The sequence below is a fragment of the Callorhinchus milii genome, unplaced genomic scaffold (assembly GCF_018977255.1).
Source record: "Callorhinchus milii isolate IMCB2004 unplaced genomic scaffold, IMCB_Cmil_1.0 Scaffold2, whole genome shotgun sequence".
Classification (NCBI taxonomy): Eukaryota; Metazoa; Chordata; class Chondrichthyes; order Chimaeriformes; family Callorhinchidae; genus Callorhinchus; species Callorhinchus milii.
Genome location: NW_024704743.1, coordinates 94,046,056 through 94,066,350, shown reverse-complemented (window position 1 = coordinate 94,066,350; position 20,295 = coordinate 94,046,056). Strand labels below are relative to the sequence as shown.

The window sequence follows — 20,295 nt, the reverse complement described above, 5'->3', positions numbered from 1 at the left end:
CACTTCCTCTACTGTATTCAATAACCCTATATCAGATGACAAAGGCATAAAACCAGATTAGCCACAAAGGAACAGTATATTTTAACTCGTATTTCAAGATTCTGTAATCTATCATTTTTATTTTACTGCAGCTTCTGACATTCTTAGTGACAAGGTTACATTGTCCACATAGCACACATCAGATTGAACTATATTAATACCCATCGTGTCTTTCATCTCAATTAGACTAGATTTCAGATACTGATAATTCACGTCAGTATTACAAGGAAAGGTTTAGATTGCAAACAAGGGCTGAATTACCACTTTGTACACAACTGAATTGCCAAATGCACTGAGTAAAATTTCTTTAGGAAAGTATGTTGACTTTGGACTTAACCTCATAAATAATACGACACGGTGATAGATCAGTGAACGTTCATGAAGGATTATGCAGTTTAAATGCCATTTGGCTCATCATACCCATCGTTTCCACAGACTGGACAATTACTGCCCTGACCAGATGGACAAACATGCATACTTTCCAGTCAGGTCATGGTCAACAATCCAGAAACAAGGACCCTGTCTGAAAAGCAGGGGAGAATTTGAAGGTTTTCACAAAAGGCATGATTAAAGAACTGTTTATAAGAGAGTGCTGAACACAAGGAAGGAAGACGCAAGGTGAAGAGGTTTGGAGACAGCTGCAGAGAATGGCAGCATATTGGCTAAAGGTTCAAGTCACCGATGGTGGGGATGGAGAGTGAGGAAAGAGCAGCAGACTATATTAGAAGAGTGAGGGTATGCTTAGAAGATTGCCATTGGAGAATGCAACAAGATTATGAAAGAATTTGCAGATGAGGATAAGGATCTTCCTTGATTCAACTAATTGGTTTTGAATACCCTGATTTACATCTCACTCTTCTTAAATATTAGGATCAGCTATTCTGCAGCGCATGCAGATAGCATCACATATTCTGCAGTGCACGTGGACACCCCGTGTTTTTTTTAAAAAACAAAAGATCTGACCAGATCCTCCTAATTGTGTTCAATGAGGATTTCAGGTTCTGGGTTCCTTCCTAATACCATCACAAGTCAGTGTTATTTTCAGGATTGCAATCAAGCAATGATTTGGTAAGAGAAATTTAAATTGGAGGAAGCTTCTATGGAAATGTCTAAACTTCAGAAACCACCCTCTAGCGAAACGAAAATTCAACTTTCAGTAGGTCAACAGAAAAGGAGTTGCAAACCATGCATATTCCTTTATGAACGGCATTACCCATCAGTGAAACTCAGCGCAGCGCATAAATACCCACTGCTGCCCAAAACAAAGAACACATCTTTTCCTCTCCATGCCCCGATCACACAAACAAAATAGTATGAATTACAAAAATAAGATACTTGCATAGTATTAAGAAGTGTATTCAAGACTATAATCTATCCTCCAGGCTCAGATGTCATGCTGTTAACCTATTATGTCACCTGAATGCCTAGATTCAATTGAACCTGTAGCTCACTCCCAGATGTCTCTTATTGGAGTCAAGACTGATATGGTAACTCTTCAAGGACTGCAGTGCCAACTCTGTACCAAAGCAACATTCTTTTGTTTCAAGATTACCATGGAATACATTCTGTAAAATCCACTTCAGTCTTACGTTTTAGAACACTACGGATATATGTTGCAATAGCAACTGGAAGGATGTTTGCAAACAGAGATCCACCCAAAGTTTAAGCTGCAATTTGTGAGTGTTACTTTGACACAAGGAGGTGTTTCTGTGGGTTGAAGAAGTGGCAAGTGTTGCTGAATGTGGTCAAACATTGCTGGGAGAGCTACGGAGTGGAACCAAGGCTCTTCTTCATGGGATGGAGAAATGCTGTGGGGGAGGTCCAATCTGGAATCAAGGACTTCCCCAAGGGATGGGGGGAGGGAATTATTCAAGCGCAAATTCTCACAAGAACATAGAAAGCTGTGAATACATGGGATAGAATACCCAGGGAAGTGGTGGAAGCAAATTGTGTCAACAAATTCAGGAGGGAAGACAGATATTTGGAGAAGAAATCGATTGAAGGAAATGAGAGAGACAGAGATAGAGAGTAGTGTAGGATTATTTTTTACTTTGGGAATGGCCATATTGGCAATGGTGTTTCCCATCATGCCTATGTCCATGACATGGTCTCAAGGTTGAGTGTGTAGAAGCCTTTAAGGTCACCCGTCTACTTTCTCATACCCATGGGGGGCAAGAGAAGGAGGGGGTTCTTAAACGCAGTCTAAAAAAAACATGGAAAAACAGAGCGCTGCTTAACATCATTGAATTGAAACAAAATATTGAATATCTAGCTACAGAAAGCAAAATGATGAAGTTAGAAGATTTCCATTTCTAGTCCTTGGCCCTTCCCCCCAGGAGTGAGCACACACACATTTCCCTGAACCATTCACTTTATTGAGCTGTAAGCAGAACAAAATGCTTTTAAACAGGAGGCATAAGCGGTTATGAAACAAGAAATTAACTTGTTTTGCAAACTGCACTGTGGTCAGGAAATAAGGAATTATTATGACGATGAAGTACTGACCGTGGGTTGACCTGCAGTTACAAGTATCAATAGAGCACAGCATGAAAGTTAAATGAAAATGCATAGTGTATGGCTTTATGTCATGATAGGACATTCTTGTAATTATTTAAAAAAGAACAGCTAGTACATGCATTACAAAAATGTTACCACCTGGAAGGCCATGGGTACTTCATGTAATGACCGTTGAGTATTGATGAGTCTAGACATTGAGACTTCACAGCCCAATCCTGTCCTCATTGAATATGTGCACTCTTGCATCTCGAAACAGCGGGTTGCTGAAAAGAGATTGAGAGCAGGAAACTGGGTGTATTGCCCCTTCCTAACTGCTGTCACCGAGACCAATTACAAGACCTCTTCAAACAGAACCTCTTCCTGCGCTCAATGATCCATCGGTGGATCAGTAGCTTATACTTGGTCGCATTTATATCACATCCAGGGTTCCCAGCCTTCCCACACTCTACCCAGGATATTGGGGTCTGTGGCCTGGTCAATGAGACAGTCCACTTGGATCTCTACAGAGAGCCCGTCCTCTGGTACTCTCGCCCGGATGTTGTGCTCCTTGTCTCCCATGGCTACAGCCACATAGCTTTTGTAAGCTTCCGTTGTTTCATGTCCCAGCTGTAGCTCATCTCTGTAACAATAATATTTTAAAACTAATATTACGAAAGGCAAACTTGGGTCTAAATCATTAAATTGATAAAGCAACACTGAAATCCCTTGCTAAGGCAGGAAACCATTTTATTAGTTTCATTATTAACATAGCAATGTATATATGAGTCAGTACTTAGGGAAGAATGTGTGTTCAAAATAGGGAGCGCCCTCCCCTTATAAGCTGGTGGGGGTAAAGATTGCATTGAGACAGATAATTGTTCAAATCCTGGTCTGTGCTGAGTTAGCTGATCTCTGAACATGAGGCTGTTCTTGGGGAGTCCTACAATTGGCCCAGAGCATTCGACTCAGGGGGATTAAAGAGATGATCTACAATTTTCAAACGTCTCCGTACATCTCAACACAAATTGTGCTGAGGGCAAAAAAATGCGATGCTTCTAAATAAACTTGATGTTTTAATTATCACAGAGTGACAGGATCAGGAAGAAAATTGGCAGTGACTGAGGGGCTGTGGGTCCCAGCCAATCGTCAAGCTCCAAGTGCAGACTGCAAGTTCTGAGAGCTTCAGCTAACACAGCACAGACCAAGGTTTGAATGACCCACTTTTTGGCTCAACGCAGCCTTTCCCCCCCCACCAGGCTATCAGGGGAGTGCATACCCTATTTTAAACATGCATTCTTCCCTATGTAGGCAGGCACTATATTTTGCCAAGTTGATAATAAAGCCAAATTTCTCGTTAAGACAGAGACACACTTATTCCCAAAAGCATCCAAAATAAACTTCTGGTGGTTTGGAGATAGGAAATGAAACTGAACAAAGTCACAATCTGCGTATTAGCACGCTGATGGAGGTACTATTTTGGGAACCTAGAATGTGATGATCAGATGTTCTTTTGAATGAATCACAGGGAGATGTCACCAATTCAATCCTACCGTGAACCCAATGACTGCACCCGTGCACTTTACATTAGTGCCCCTGAAAAAGCAGGGGCTCGGGTTGACTGTTTCCCCTCCCCGATCCAGTGGATTGTTGATGCCAAATGCTAGTTATGGTGCTCCCACCATTACTGCAGATGACAACAGCTGACTGTGTACAGAGCAATGATCAGCTGACTCAGCACAGACTAATCTGGGACATTCTTCTCTCAGTGTCACAGAGGAGAGAGGTCACAAGATCACATTGGATGAAAAAGGCCCTTCGGCCCATCCAATTTCATTCTTCCAAAATCCACCTTGCAGTCCCCCCATCAAGGCATCAACCCGCTTTTTAAACTGGACCAATGTTCTGGTTTGCAACCTACAAGCCACAAAAGCAACAAAAATGAATTTTACAACCTTTAGATCTAAACGGATCCCAACCCACCTGGTAATGGCAGCCGGGTTAGCCCCTTCCAGCTTCCGTCTGGCGTACCTCACCTTCTGCATTGGATACCAGTGTATTTCTCTTGTGTTAACATCTTTGTTCCATGTTCCTCCTTTTTTCATTTGTTTCAGCTCCAAGTTCTGCGTGAGAGTGAAAATCACGCAACGTTACTTTGAAGAATCAACAGCGAATAAATTCTTCTCGGAAAAGTTACCCCCCCACATACCCTTTTAAGCAAGCTCAGTATTCTCCACACAGATTGTCTTTAACAGATCATCTAACCTGCCTGGATTAATAATGAGGGTGCACTGTTTTTTTTTGACACATTGAAGGTATGAAATCCCCAATCCCTCTTGGTCTCCGTGGACCACACGGCATCTAGAGCAGAAGATAGGCGGCTGGCAAGCTGACAATTCCTCTCCTGAGCCTGTGCTGTTAACTATCAACCCAGCCACAAGGAGCCCACTGGTGATTCTCTCATTGATTTTTCATTCCCCAGGGATGGTGCCGTGCATTCATCTTATTATCTTTCACTTCAACGCATCTGAGTCTAGGAACATGATGGAGAGCAGCCTTAAAACTGGCATTCAGCCATTCCGGGCAACTCAGAGTTCGCACTCTCACATGCTGCGATCCTAATTAAATCCCAGGGCTCGAACATAGCTCCAGTTTCAGTGTCACCCAGGGACCACAGTGCACAAAGTAGAAATAAATTTCAGCAAAAGATAGCTTGAGCATGAATTAGTCAAAACAATGATAGACGTCGAAGACAACACAAGGTGATACAAAGAGGTAGTGAGAGATGGGATCTTTCCTGTGATTATGGGGAGAGGGAAGGATAGTCAGAGAGAGAAAGAGGCCACTCACATACGCTTCCCAGCAGTCTACTTAAGTGTCTTAGCGGTAGCGTGAGACCACAAGGCACAATGTTGTGGTGTAACTTCAACATGGTGTGAGGAGGCCTGGCGCGGTGCTCTTCACCAAATGCAGTGGGTTAAATGGTGCTGCAATATGAATTGCAAAGCTTTGGGACATCCTCCCAATGTGAAAGGTGCTATATTATAATAACCTTTGCATTGGATACAGCATCTCATCACATCGTTGAGACGTCTCAAAGCACTTCACAGAATATACTGTAAGGTGTAGTGACTGAGTGTTTTGTGGGAGAAATGCGGCAGCCAATGGTGTGTGTGTATATTTATTGCTATATAAATTCAATTTGTTGTTGTTGAATTTCTAAATCAGGATTGTTCTTTAGATCTACTACAAGACTAGTTTGGATGAAGACCTTTCGGTCCATCTGATCTAATCCTTCCAGAACACCCATCCTACCGTCCTCCATTCACAGCATCAAACTTTTTTTNAAAATGAGTCCCGTGACCTGGTCTCAACAAACCTCTGTTCTTGATCTTCAGGGATGGAGATTTGGTGGCACAGAATGACTAATGATTTGCACCATTTCAAGGCTCCCAACAGATAGGAGGAAGCATTGGATCTCATTCAAACTGCAGCTGAAACGTATCCTGCGTTATCAGCATTTAACTGCAGTGTCACTGAGGCATCAGCAGCCAGCCAGTTACCTTCCAGTCTAGAGATGGCTCTTTCACAAAGATGTCCATAGTGCTGAGGAGGAGATCTGGATCAAGGCGGAAAGCTCGCAGTCCATGCACCATTATGCTGCGGATCAGGCCAGATTCCTTCATTGGGAGCATAAGGTTCAGGATCTGGCGAGTGAGGCGAAATGGCATCAACTCTGGCACTGGCAGAAACTAAAGGGAAAGAGAGAAATAACTGAGTTTACTTAATTCTGTGATCCTTTAAAATCAGCATCTATTTTGTGTTATGCCTAGAAAAAAATATATACATTAAACTCCTGATAACTTGTCACTCAAGGGAAAAGAGCAGTGACTAATTATCCAGAGTGGCTGATTGGGTCAGGAGGATCCACACCAACACACACTATCTGTGCAGAGTGAGCAATTGTCAGTGTGGCAGAGCAGCCATGATCCTGCGACTGTCAGTCTATTTGCTAAAACGCGTTTAAGTTTATGTATAGACTGAAGTGTCTATAAATGTGCTTATTTTCTGTTTCCTATCATTTATTTCTGTTATTGTATTGGAATTCTCAGGAGTGTATTGAAGAACAAGGACACTGTAGCCCCCAGTGATATGTGAAAACTAAACATCTTTATATTTGCTTGTGGTAATTTGTCACTACATTTCCCCCGATTCAATGCATCTTGACCTGTCGCCGCATTCGCTATTACCGAGAAGCATTGAGTCATGGGAAATTAAGTTCTTTTTCGCGTGCGTTGACAAATCAAGATGACATTTCCCGCAATTCAATGCCGGTCAGTGCGGGAGTAATGCAGAATAGGGGAGTGGTGTTCTCTGCATTCTCCCTCTCGGCAATGTCATCCGCGGACATGGAGTCAACTTCCACATATGTGCGGATGACACCCAAATCTACTTCTCCTCCAGCTGTGACTCCCAGCGTGCTGATGTCCTGTCAACTTGTTTGACACACTTCAAGGCTTGGATGAACGCAAATTTCCTGCAAAGTTGCAAAGGCATAGATGAGGGTTTTGGCTGCATTTGTTGCGAGGTACGGACGGAGGTGGGCAATGTGACGCAAACCTCATCACATTGCCCACCTCCGTCCATACCTCGCAACAAATGCAGCCGAAACTCTCATCTACGCCTTTGCAACTTTCCAGCTGGACTATTCCAATGCTCTCCTCGCTGCTCTCCCCAGCTCCACCTTACACAAAATTCAATTAATTCAAAACTCCGCTGCCCGGATACTCACCTGCACAAAACTCGGTACCCCCATCACACCAGTGCTTACCAGGCTCCACTGGCTCCCAATTACTGAACGGATTAATTTCAAGATCCTTTCATTCGTTTTTCAATCCTTCATGCTCTTGCACCTCCCTATCTATCCGCTCTGCTGACCCCCTACTCCACCACCCGCTGCCTCTGCCTTGCCCCCTCTCTCCCCACTTTCAAATCGCACCTAAAGACCTATCTCGCAAGAAGGGCGCTATATAAATGCAAGTTGTTGTGGTATTATGATTTAGGAGGTGATTAATACGAGTGATGCAAAGAAATGAACTGCTTGTGATAGGAAACTGATTGGGTGCATGTACGATTTAGGAGATTATATAATTATAAAGATGAGACTTAAGTGGGTCTTACTGTAATTACGTATTAAATGGAATGACAAGTAAAGTGGAGTGAGTTCCTTCTTAACGTTTTGCACAGGAACACTTTCAACCTCCTAAAAGCACCTTCCTATCTCTCTGACCTCCTCTGCTCACCCTCGCAGCTCGGCTAACCCAGGCTTGCTTTTTTCTGCCCTCTCCCTCCCCAGCATTGATGGCCGAGCTTTCAGATTCTACAACCTTAAACTTCTGGAACTCCCTCCCTCTACAACTCCGTCTTGCTCCCTCTCTATCTGTCTCCAAGTCCCGCATTAAAACCTACCTCTTCGACCGCGCCAGTGGACACCTCCCACTCTCCTCTGCTCAGTGTCCGACCCTGTCATTGTGATGTGCTCCGAGATGTTATCCTATGTGAAGCCGGGTATACGATTACAAGTTGTTATTGATACTGTACCTGTGTAGCAGAGCCAAATGCATGGCCAAAGTCTATCCCCACCATGCCTCCGGTTTCCAGGTTAACCATGAAGTTGGAGAGGTGACGATCGCCAATGCCCAGAATCCAATGGCTGATACACATTAACGCATGAGAACTGGCAAAGTGGGAGCGGAGAGCCAGGAATGCTTCGGGGGTTGTGCTCATCTTTATAAATGCTCTCCTGAATAGAATGAGTGAGGGGCAACAACAATTAGGAAAACAAAAAAATAATTACAAGAAACTCAAGTTGATTCCACGGTCACTGGATTTTTCAGGGAAAAGAAAAATGCACCAGGATGGGAAAAGTTAAGATAAATATTCTCCATGTTTTGTTTGGTGAACTTCATTTTCTACACTCACTAGGACATGAAATAAATAAGAATAATCCTTGCATTTGATATAGCACCTTCACAGAATATACTGTAAAGTGAAACAAAAACAGAAGTCGCTGGGAACACTCAGCAGGTCACGCAGCATCTACGGAGAAAGGTCGGTGTACCCGAAACACAGGATCGTGGACCCGAAACATTGACTCACTTTCCTTTCTCCATAAATGCTGCCTGACCTGCTGAGTGTTCCCAGCGACTTCTGTTTTTGTTTCAGATTTCCAGCATCTGCAGTGTTTTGTTTACACTGAAAAGTGAATTGACTGCATATGTTGTGGGCGAAACGCAGCAGTCAATTGCGCACAGCAGTGTCTCACAGTGTGAAATCATTGCTTCTTCTTTAAGACTTTTTTTTACAAAAATAACCCTCTACATCTGTAACACACAAAGATGAACACTTTGAAGCAAAATCTCATTATTGTTTAATTGAGAATGGGGCAATTTCTAGTGGAATTTCTTAATATGAAACTAAAATAATAATAATAATATGTGAATTGGGATTCTTTCCAGTAAGTGAAAGCACATGGAGGGGGAACTCCTCTTGAATGCAATAGGCTTCTGGGGCCGAGTTCCTCCAGCTCCTAATTAAGCCAAATTGCAGCTCCCATTGCATTGCAGTCGTAAAGCTGAAAGATGTAAACTGGAGAACTACTGCAATAACATAAAAAATACAAGAGAAGAATATTGTGCCTCTGACTCATTAAATATTTTGCTACACTTTTTNACTTTCTTGTTCTGCAGAGAAAGGAAGTTTAAAATAAACACTCGTCGGGGGGAAAAAAGACGGCAAAAATAGTGTCTCAGCATGATACTGCATTTCCTGACATGCACCCATGCCATTCAGGGAAACTCTGCTCCACCCCAAGATCTCATCAGAAGCAGAGTGTATATACAGAGAAATTTAGATACTGATGATGCCGTTACTTACCTGAGCAGATCACCTGGTATAGCTTGTTCATGAGTTCTGAAAGCTGTGACTGTTTCAGTCCGACTGGCTTTTCTGTGGTCAAAGTAAAGTTATAACATCAATAATCCTTACTCTGATCTCTGCCCTGTTGTGTGGATAGCAAGTCCTCATGCAAAACACAACGTACAGCATTACAAGGGGATCAATCTCATTTCTTCTCACAATGAGAAAAACACTATTCCTTGCACTCCAGGCAGTGGACTCAACACCTTGCTAGAATAGTCAATTGCTAAGGTATATAACATTATGCACTAATAAACTGTTAAGTTTACTTTACAAGTAACATTACATTAACATTTAGATTTATACATTTCACACTTTGAAAGTTGCGTGTTGGCGGGTTATTTAAACACCTCACCCAACATCCACAGACTCACCACACCATTCATCAGGTTGTCTCTGGACAGTGATTAGGAACAGCAGCAGATTATTTGACATAATCAGATGCAATCCATTCCCATGGCATACCAGCACATTTCAATGGTGCCACACATGGAAATATTAATTTAAAAAGATTGTACAATATGTTTATCATTGAAATTTGAAAAAGGAGAATAATTTAGCCTGGAAACAGGAGTGGAGTCCTGTAGCTCAGTGGTTAGAGCACTCGCTTTGCAAGTGAGAGACCTGAGTTCAATTCCAGGCAGGTCAGGGTGAAACCTTGGGCAAGTTTCCTTACTCCACACAAAGCCTAATAATAATCCCTCCAAAAATCAAAACAATAATAAATTGGTCATTTTCAATCTACGACTGTTTGTGGGACATTGCTGTGCGCAATTGGCTGCCGCGTTCGCCCACAAATATACAGTCAATTCACTTTACAGTGTGTTCTGTGAAGCGCTTTGGAACGTCCTCCTGACGTGAAAAGCGCTATATCAAATGAAAGGATTATTATTATTATTATGTAGTTAGTTTCTTTATAGATAGTGGAATCTCAGTTATCTGCTGAGATAGATGATGGACTGGCAGCAGTGTCCACAGCATTAGGTCTGCATGGATCCAAATCCCTGACTGTCCAGTGCCTTGAGACATTCTCTCGATGTGAAAGGCGCGATACATAATTTTGTGTTGTATCGTACTGCGGTGTAAATATTGCTCTTTAACTTTTGAATTTACTCACAGGTACATAGTTGGATATCGCAGAAACATGTCTTTCCTTCCTGCCATCTTCTGTAACCATTCTCTGTACTTTGGCAACACCTCCTGTTGTCTTCTTATTGCAATTAGGGAATAAAAAAAAANGAAGTTGTGCAGTGGAGCAGGTTTTACAGAATGCATTTTGTTCCAATATTAGTAATTTTAACACCAGCAAACGTAACATTTTTAAAGATACAATAACTATTATTTATTTTGCTGTTGTGTTTAAAGGAACTTTATGCATTATTTTTGGACTGGTATAGTACGCACTCTCGCCTCTGGGTCAGAAGGTTTGTATCTTCTGAGTCAGAAGGTTGTGGGTTCAAGCCCCATGTCAGGACTGAGCTCCCCCCGTGCAGTGCTGGGGGTGCGCTGCATTGCTGGAGGTGTCATCCTTCGGATGCGACATTAAGCAAGGGTCCTGTCTTCCTGCTTAGGTGGATGTTAATGCTCCTATGGCACTATTCGAAGAGAAGGAAAATTTCTCCTAGTGTCCTGGCCAACAATCCCCCAAATAAAATGGCTGTTTGTGGGACATTGTTCTGTTCAAATTGGCTGCTTTGACCACCTACAAAATACAATCACTACACTATACAGTCATTCCTATGAAGTCTTCTTGATGACATGATTAAAGTGCTATATCAAATGCAAGGATTATTATTAATAATAAATTAAGTTTAAATAATAATGTAAATGGTGGCTTAAACTGTTAAATACCAACCAGACTACCAAAAGCTATTTCTAAAATTTACATTATTTATTATTATATATTTTTTTACGTCAGTGAATCAGAATATGCTCAGGTCAGTTCAGGGATCTACCAAGCCTTCATTGTGTTAAAGCCCTTTAGACTCAGTGCAACATTTATCCTGAGGAATGACTTGGTTCCCACTGGGCTTTCTTAACCAGTTTGTACACTGAAATAACCACATAAAACATTACCTTGATTGCGTCTCCTCAGTTATGTTGCTGGAAAGAAAATCCTTCAGTGTGCAAGTGTTGTCCAGCCATTCAATCAGCCCAAGTCTTAAAAGCAAAAAAAAAAAAAATTTCACACCTTTTATTTGACAATAATCGAACAGTCAGAAACTCTGCCCAGTATAAAGATGACCTGGCAGTTTTCATTGCACAGCCTTTAATGTGTAAGTTTGTAGCAGTACCTAGACGTCATAGGAATTACTTGATATGTCTTCAGCTGCAAACTCCTTTGACTGCAGGCTGCATCTCGAGAGAGGATGATATTCATGACCTCAAACAGCTGCTCTATCCGCTGATCCTGACGCAAATCCTCCCCGCCCTTCACGAGGAAAGGATATTCCTTCTCATCATTCCCGCGAATTATTAGTCTCTTTGGCTTCCGTATAGAACTCATAACTTTTACCTGCATAAAAAGACAAGACTTTAGCACCTTAGACATGGGAATATCACCTGTCAAATATAGCCTACAAGCATTAGTGAAGCCGGAGAGGGCCTCCGAGCACACAGCAAGAATTTCTTCTCACAATCTGATCATTGTTTTCAGAACAGGTTTAATAGTGCACTCTGGCTCCAAACTTCACTGAACACTACTCGTGCATGTGTGCTCCCTTTCTCCATACCCCGTACAACACTTCACAACCCTGACCCCAGAAAATGCCATTATTCTGTTTTTCCCACATTACTCATTCTAAACATTTCATGCACATCAAAAGAGACATGTTTACATCTGTTGCCCAGATAAATACTTTCACATTAGCTTTGGATCCAGACACAATTAGTAATCTTTATTGAATTATCGCTACATATTTCTGACTGTTGTTGTATGCTCTCTTTGTATTCTGGCACGGCTTTGGAAAATGATTAACAAAGTAATAAAAAAACACAACAGTAAAAGAATAATCCCAACAATACAGACTATCTTCCACAGGGAAGTGCTAAATTTATCAACATCTGCTTGCAGGTATTTATGAATTTATAATATGTTCATACCCGTTCATCGAAGCCTGTGATCTTTGCGTGGTATTCCGGCAAAGGTTTGCATTTACCATCGTACTGTCCTACAATATATTAAAAAAAAACATATGCTGTAGACCTTTTACCCACTCTATCCCTCCTGCCAGTACTTTCAGTCATCTTTGCCCTCTCCACCATCTTCAGTTCCCACCTACACTCCACCCTCCAGCTTGAATGCGTAGCCAGCAGTGTGAGACACCTCCTGACGTGAAAGGTGTTGCACAAATATAAACTGTATTGTATCGGTCCTAAACACGATGAGGTCTCCTCACTGAAGTGAACGGTTAAACTCTAGAGTTACTTTTCAACACTGCCTACAACATTCAACTCCTCCCCACTTCAGCAAAATGGGGAAGTTTATAAAATGACTGGATAGGTATACATTACAAACATTTGAAATCATAATTGAAAGCTAAAATTTAAAAAGTTCAAACAGTGGGGAGGGGGGAGGTGGGGTTGGTGTAATTTATGGCAATTTCTAATATAATTCCATAACAAGGAATCCAAGTGGGGATGTCTATAGGTAGCCTTCCGCCCACCACCCCACCTCCCTGAGCGTGAACCCTTCTGAAAGTAAATCACAGAAAAGCAGCGTTCACAAGATTGGTCTGGATGAAAAACGCCCTCCAGCCCTTGTGATCTCATCCTTCCAGAACATCCACCCTACCATTCCCCCCATCACGGTTGTTATTACAGTAAAGAGGATGTCACTTGCCAGGTATTTCCAATTCATTCCCTAGAAACTGGGGCTTGAAATTACTCATCCAAGGAGAATATTCTTTGAGGTTTCCGGGTGGCTCCGGTTTCTGGGTTTCCATTATTTGTCCTACAGCAACATTAAATGCTTTTAGGTTCATATTCAGTAGAAGTAACCCATCTTTTCCAAAATGCTGGTCAATCTTCTTTTTAAAACCCTGAAGTTTGAAAAGGATGATTATGAAGAATTATGTTTCCAAAGAAAGAAATGACACAAAGATCCAGACTCCCGGTCTATACATTCATAAACAATAAAACTAATAATCATCTTTACATTTGATATAGCGCCTTATCATGTCTCAAAGCTGTTCAAAGGATTTTATTGGGAAGTGTAGTGACTGAGTGTTTGTGGGTAACCATAGCAACCAAGTTGCACACAGAAATGCCCCACAAACAGCCATGGAGGCACTGATCAATTTTATTTGGAGGGTTTTATTAGCCAGGACACCCAGAAAAACTCCCTTCTCTTTGTGAATAGTGCCACAGGATCTTTAATGTCCACTTGAACAGGCAGAACGGAGACCTCGGTTTAATGTCTCATTCAAAGAATGGTACCTCCAATATTAACAGTTCCCCCACCCCGCCAAACTGCCCTGGAGTGCCAGCCGTGATTGTGTGAGTTCAATGTCTCAAAGTGGGGCTTGAACCCATAATCTTTTGACTCAAGAGTCTCACTTCAAGTACCTATGTTACTACAGTCGCTTTTACCAACCGTAACAAATCTTCTTCTGAATGCACCAATGCCTGGGGCGCCCGCATTTGCTAAGTTTGAATACATCTCACTGTAAAGGTTTTTCAGCTGAGTTTTGTTCTCTTTCTTTTCCAGTTTGGACCTGAAGTTATCAACCCAATCCTGTTTAAAAAGTAAACACATCAGACATGTTATTAATTGATTGAGGCTGATTGTAGTATATCTAGTGCTGCACTGACTGGGACCCTCTTGTTCACGCTGGTGTCAACCTAACTCGGTTAGTATTCCTGAGTCTCAAGTCAGGACATTGTGTTTATTTCGACTATCCTCACTTTGAGGATATTTTGAGCTTTAACTTTCCTCCTTGTAGGGGAAATAAACAGGTTTCCTTGGAGCTGAACTATCTCCAAGGTAACATGCTTGGCAATGGATTGTCAGAATCGAGTCAACCCTCTATGGTGATCTCAGTAGTCCAGTTACTGAATCAGGCAAGTCCGCTGCATTCCAGGACACTGCTGATGACAAACCAGCCAGCCTGGCTCCTCGGTAGGATTTATTGGGGCAGGCCAGTCACTGGGGTAGGTTTAATTCTCAAGCCAAAGCTCTAACGCATAGTCGTCCTAAATGGACAAACAACGAAAAACTTGCCAGACAGTGCTTTCAATGGGAAACTATGCTGTTTAGCTGGCTGGACTCCACCAACAACAAAATTACATTTGTATAGCACCTTTCACATCGGGAGGATGTCCCAAGGCGCTGGACAATCAGTGTTTCGAGCTGAGGGTCCGGATCTGGAGGGCAGGGGGGGACGGAGTGTGTCCGAAGGCACGGTCGAAGAGGATGAGTCTTGAGACCGATCTTGAAGGAGGCAAGGGAGGGGGTGAGGCGGAGGGACTGCAGGATGGAGTTTTAGAGGGTGGGGGCAGAGTGGCTGAAGGCCCGCCCACTGATGGTGGGGTGGGCGAGGCGGGAGACATGAAGCAAGCCGGAGCCTGCTGAGTGAGGGAGTGGGCAGGTTGGTAGGGGGTTAGCAAGTCACAGAGGTAGGGGGGAGCAAGGCCATGGAGGGCTTCAAAAGTGAGCACCAGGATCTTGAACTGTATCCTCTGTGTGATGGGAAGCCAATGGAGTCGGGCGAAGATGGGGGTGATTGGGTCGCGGAGTCTGGTGCGGGAGAGGACATAGGCTGCAGAGTTCTGGATGATCTGCAGCTGATGGGAGGGAGGAATTGGGGAGGCCAACAAGCAGGACAAACTTTCAATGGCAAACTATGCTGTTAAGCTGGCTGGACTCCACCAGTACCCAAATGACCTCTCTGGGGGCCCCAAGTGATTCATTTATCCCTATTTTTATTTCTAATTGCACTGAAGTGGCCTGTGAATCTAGTGCATAATGTATTGCCCGTTTCTACATTATATATCTTGCATTGTTTGCATTTAATTAAGCATAACATATAACTGAATTCTGAATGTTACCTTAAAGAGCATGTCTGGATTACTCAGTTGTTCCAAGGAATTAATGAAAACTTCAACCATACCACCTTTATCCAGTTTATTCTTCAATCTAGAGAAAAACAGAAATAAATGCCTTATCACTTTGAAATGTATCAAACTCTACATAAAATACAGTATATCTTGTGAAGCGCATTGGGACATCCTCTCGACGTGAAAGGCGCTACACCAAATGTAAAGATTATTATTAGTTAACCAGGCTGACTAAAGTCTACATTTATTCACCCACATATTCGCACCTAATTCACTGCAATAAACTCTGTAAAGCAGTTTGATATATTTTGACGTGATGATCAAATGCATGGATCATTATTATAAGTGAGTGTATAATTGCAAGATTTCTAAGAACAGATGAAAACAGATGTACAACTAAGGATATTTTGAGCAATAACATCCCCTTTATTTTCCTCTGTGTGTACTTTTTGCACTTTGAATGGTCATGTGTGTGGAGCAGAATGGGAAACTGTACAGAGGTTGAAAACATCTGTAAGGTATGAGATGGTAATTAAGTAAGGAAAGACTACCACAATATAGTAACTTTAGTATAAACTCCCAAGTTCAAGAAAGTTAAATGGACTCTCCAGTGGTCAATGTCTCTACTGGTCAACTAATCTCCAAAGGAATACTGATGAATTAGGGCTGGTACAAATAGGAGGGTTTAAAGGCAGTTTGATTTGGACACATTGGAGCTGATTTGGAGGGTTGTTAAGTCTAAGATAATGAAGGAAGCCAAAGAAATACTAACTGGAGACAATGTTTGAAAAAGATAAAATTCAGCTTCAGGCTTGGTTGGTTGTACTCTTGCCTCTGGAGTCAGAAGTCACTGTCAACTCACACAGTCTGGTAAACACTCCAGTGAAGCACTGAGGATGTGTGGCATTGTCAAAGGTGCCGTTCTTCACATGAGATATTAAACTAAGGTTTCATCTGCCTGTTCGGGTGGACGCTAAAGATCCCATGGTACTACTCGAAAAGGGGAGTTTCTCCTAGTGTCCTGGCCAACAATCCCCCAAACAAAACTGGTCATTCACTTCATGGCTGTTTGTGGGACACTGCTGTGTGCAAATGGGTCACCTACAAATATACAATCACTGAACGTTACAATCCTTGCATTTGTATTTTTACATAAATCCTGCGGAGTGTTTGGATGCAGCCTTCTGACGTGATAAGTACCTATACAAAAGCAAGGATTATTATTATTTACACAGTTAATGCACTTTACAATATATTCTATGAAGTGCTTTGAGATGTCTCAACGATATGATAAGGTGCCATACCAAGGATTATTATTCTTAATCAACTAGTGACCAGTTAACAGCATCTCTTTCACCTCTCCACAAACTCCTTGTTTGTGTTGCCACGTGCGGTCTGTTCAAAGGTATAGCTTTCACTGCTGATCATAAGTGGGTAGACAATAGCCTGTGGGTAGGAATCTGCAATCTCCTCTATGATGTGCTGTACCACAACAGCTTCCTTTTTGTCAAGTTCGGCCATCATCTGATTGATCCAGCCGATGAACTGCCAGCAGGGGACGGAGGACACCTGATAATCGTACAAGAACATCATCTTCTACCATACTTTCCAACTAAATTTGCTTCCACATTAAACAAAGCAGCAGGACCCTTGCTCTACTTGTTAAATTCAGAATAGAGGAGTGTCAAATTTTAAATGGGATTGAAAAAGTAAACCTAAATCAATACTTTAGTATGCATATGGTAAAGTACTGTAAACATACAGTGTTGTAAAGGGCAATTTCAGGACAGGCACAAGGAAGACTTTCTTTACTCAGAGTAATTAGTGACTGGAACAGGTTGCCAGGAAAGGTGGTTGAGGTCAGGACATTGTTCTCATTTAAAAAGCAGCTTGATGCTGTAATGGTGGGAGCGTTAAGGTAGATGTTTTGGAAGGATGAGATCGGATGGGCCAAAGGGCCTTCTTCATCCAGACCAATCTTGTGATCTTGTGAGTAGGATTGACTATTGTGAGAAACAAAGTAAGCATAGATCAATAGATCCAATTTTGCTTACCACCACCTCCAGAAATCTGATGCACAAAGCAAGGTTTTAAATTTTAAATTGCTCTTTCACTCTGCCTCTCCTTTTCTGATCTCTTGCCGCTCCATTCGAACACCCCATTTATGGCGACTGACTTAAAACATTTTTTACGTAAAACTCCAGGTAACGACCTTCAAATTAAGGGCTGAATTTTGCAAAACTGCACGATAGTGAAATTTAAGGCAAAGCTAGGTGAACATTCCAATCTCTGACGTGTGAAAGTCCGATCGGTCACTCAGCACATTTCATTACCTCTTTTTTCATTAGATCCAGAGTCTCAGCCGAATATAATTTTACAATTTGTAACAATCGTGGAAACTTGAGCCTGGCCTCCTTTGAATTGTACTTCATCGCTTTTAATATTTTTTCCACAACACAAGCTGGAAAAGTCTGCTGCTCAGAGAAATTGATGGCTGTAACAAATACATTTATTACAAACAATTAAAACAAAACACACACATACAAGTAGGTTATCCAATATCCCCAAAGATTTGATTGCTTTATCCTGCTCAGCACCACTTTTGAGAATGTTGAAGAATTGAGGGAGGTGCATTAAGTGCTGCAGAATAAATGTAGTGAAAGCCTGAGTTTGCAGCACTTTGACCTCTTGGTTAGTCGGTTGTGGGTTCAAGCCCCCATATCATGACTTGAGCTCATAGTTTAGGCTGACACTCCAGTATAATACTGGGGTAATGCTGCATGGTTGGAGGTGGCATCCTTCGGGTGAAGCATTAACCAAAGTCCCCTTGCCTGCAAGTGCACAGGGCCTCAGTTTAACTTCTTATCTAAAGGTTGTACCAATGACAATGCAGTACTCATGATATGATTCGGAAGGGAAATGTTTTTCCCAGTGTCCTGGTCAACAATTCTCCAGAAAAATTGGCCATTCACTTTAAATAATAATATTTCTTGCATCTGATAAAACTCATAACTTCTTCATGACGTCTCAAAGCGCTGCACAGAATATACTGTAAAGTGAATTGACTTTGCATTTTGTGTGCAAAACATAAGGCTGTTTCTGGGACCTGCTTACACATACACAGTCACTACACCTCAGAGCAATTACCCGTGAAAGTCTCAAAGTTATAGGTGCTAACGTAAATGAAAGGATTATTATTATTTCTTCATACAAAGGCTTTTTTTTAACAGAGCAATTCTGTTTAGAGCTGGTTACTGTCACACTTCCGGTACAGAGCTGGTTTAAAAACTTGCTTATGCTCTCACCCGTCGCACTCTCTTCTTTCTCTCGCAGACACCGATCACAGAAGTTTGCCAAATTCACGTACGCCTCAATCACTCCGGCGATGTCCACGTGCTCCCCAGCGAGGGACTGCACCTCTTCCTCGGCTTTTCGTACAGCACGTTCTAGGTAATGAAGGGTCTTTCTGTGTAATCCAATCACAACCTGCACCACAAGAACAAATCCCATCAAAGTGAGTCCTGTTACTCACTACATTTCTAATGCCTGTCACAGAGTCTTATTCTGCACTTCTGTGCCCATTAGCCAGATGTACAGGTCATATGGTAGTAGTAATAATAATAATACATGCATTTAATATAGTCCCTTATCACGTTGCAGAGACGTTTCAAAGCGCTTTTGTAAAAAATTTTCAAAGGCAAATGCGACAGCTAATTTGGCTTACAGCAATTTCCCACAAAAAGCTGTGAAACCAAGACCAATTTTATCTGGAGGAATTGTCAGCCAGTTCGCCGGGGGCAGAGGAGTTTTTTTTCACATGAAGTTTCCAACAGTCTGGACCTAGGCAGACTGAATCCTGTGATGTGTGGCAGAAATGCGAATGAAGAATTGAATTGTTACCTCCTGTATTTCCTCACTGCTGGAGCCAGAATGTTCAATTACACGTTCGGCTTGGTCCTCCTTGATTCTTTGAAGGCATGTGGGCTCCTTATTCAGAGCGTCAGCCAGGATGCAGTAGCTTGAACCAAGAAGTGTGTTCTGGTCCCGGAGAATACGTGTGTGGGTATTCAGATAATCCACATTGATTTCAACTGTATGAAAATAAGACAAATTTGAGACAACAGTGTTTCAAATGACATTCCAATTGCTCAGATCATTCACTTCCTCTGAAGGAGGTGTTTCAGTGATATTTGGGGAGGACAAGTTTGCAGGGCTATGGGGAGAGCGCGGGAGAGTGGATTAATTTGGAAGATTCTCTTCAAAGCGCTGGCACAGATATGATGGGCCAAATGGCCTCCTTCTGTGCTATATAATTCTATGATTCTATGTGGGTGTGTGTGGGGGTGGGGGGCAGGGAGGAAAAGGCAGGCTAATTTAATTTAGGAAATTTGCAAAGGGGTTTGTAACTTGTGAATCACAAATCCTTGCATATGTCGAGTAGACCCCACACCTCTACCCACCCATTTCACTTAGCTGTGTCTGGTCTCCTGTATGTACCTCATCCCTTTACTCCACTATTGTTGGCTTTCAGCCACCAGGCCTCTGCCTCAATCCCTTCCCATTCTCCCCTCCTTGACTGTCTTCAGATCGCACCTTAAAATCTTTCTCTTTTAGCGTGCTTATGGTCACCTCTTGTCTCTCCCTGGCCTGGCTTCAAACTCCACCACTGTTAAGCGTCCAGAGACACTACCGCACTCAAAGCGCGCTACATGGATGCAAGTTGTTGTT

The 20,295-nt window shown here is 42.3% G+C and overlaps 1 protein-coding gene across 1 annotated transcript in view; it reads right to left on the bottom strand.

The window, feature by feature from the left end:
• Positions 1–2,392: 2,392 nt before the first annotated feature.
• prkdc (protein kinase, DNA-activated, catalytic subunit) overlaps positions 2,393–20,295 on the bottom strand; it is a 100,074-nt gene continuing 82,171 nt past the window's right edge. The window contains exons 71-86 of the mRNA XM_042331664.1: positions 19,468–19,658; positions 18,873–19,053; positions 17,901–18,061; positions 16,925–17,136; positions 15,559–15,646; positions 14,105–14,245; positions 13,352–13,550; positions 12,613–12,680; positions 11,805–12,025; positions 11,587–11,670; positions 10,628–10,720; positions 9,469–9,540; positions 8,134–8,335; positions 6,096–6,284; positions 4,516–4,655; positions 2,393–3,175 (exon numbers count right to left, since the gene is read on the bottom strand). Of these exons, the coding sequence (XP_042187598.1) occupies positions 2,971–3,175; positions 4,516–4,655; positions 6,096–6,284; positions 8,134–8,335; positions 9,469–9,540; positions 10,628–10,720; positions 11,587–11,670; positions 11,805–12,025; positions 12,613–12,680; positions 13,352–13,550; positions 14,105–14,245; positions 15,559–15,646; positions 16,925–17,136; positions 17,901–18,061; positions 18,873–19,053; positions 19,468–19,658 (2,447 nt within the window). The 3' untranslated portion in view covers positions 2,393–2,970. The remainder of the gene's footprint in view (positions 3,176–4,515; positions 4,656–6,095; positions 6,285–8,133; positions 8,336–9,468; positions 9,541–10,627; positions 10,721–11,586; positions 11,671–11,804; positions 12,026–12,612; positions 12,681–13,351; positions 13,551–14,104; positions 14,246–15,558; positions 15,647–16,924; positions 17,137–17,900; positions 18,062–18,872; positions 19,054–19,467; positions 19,659–20,295) is intronic.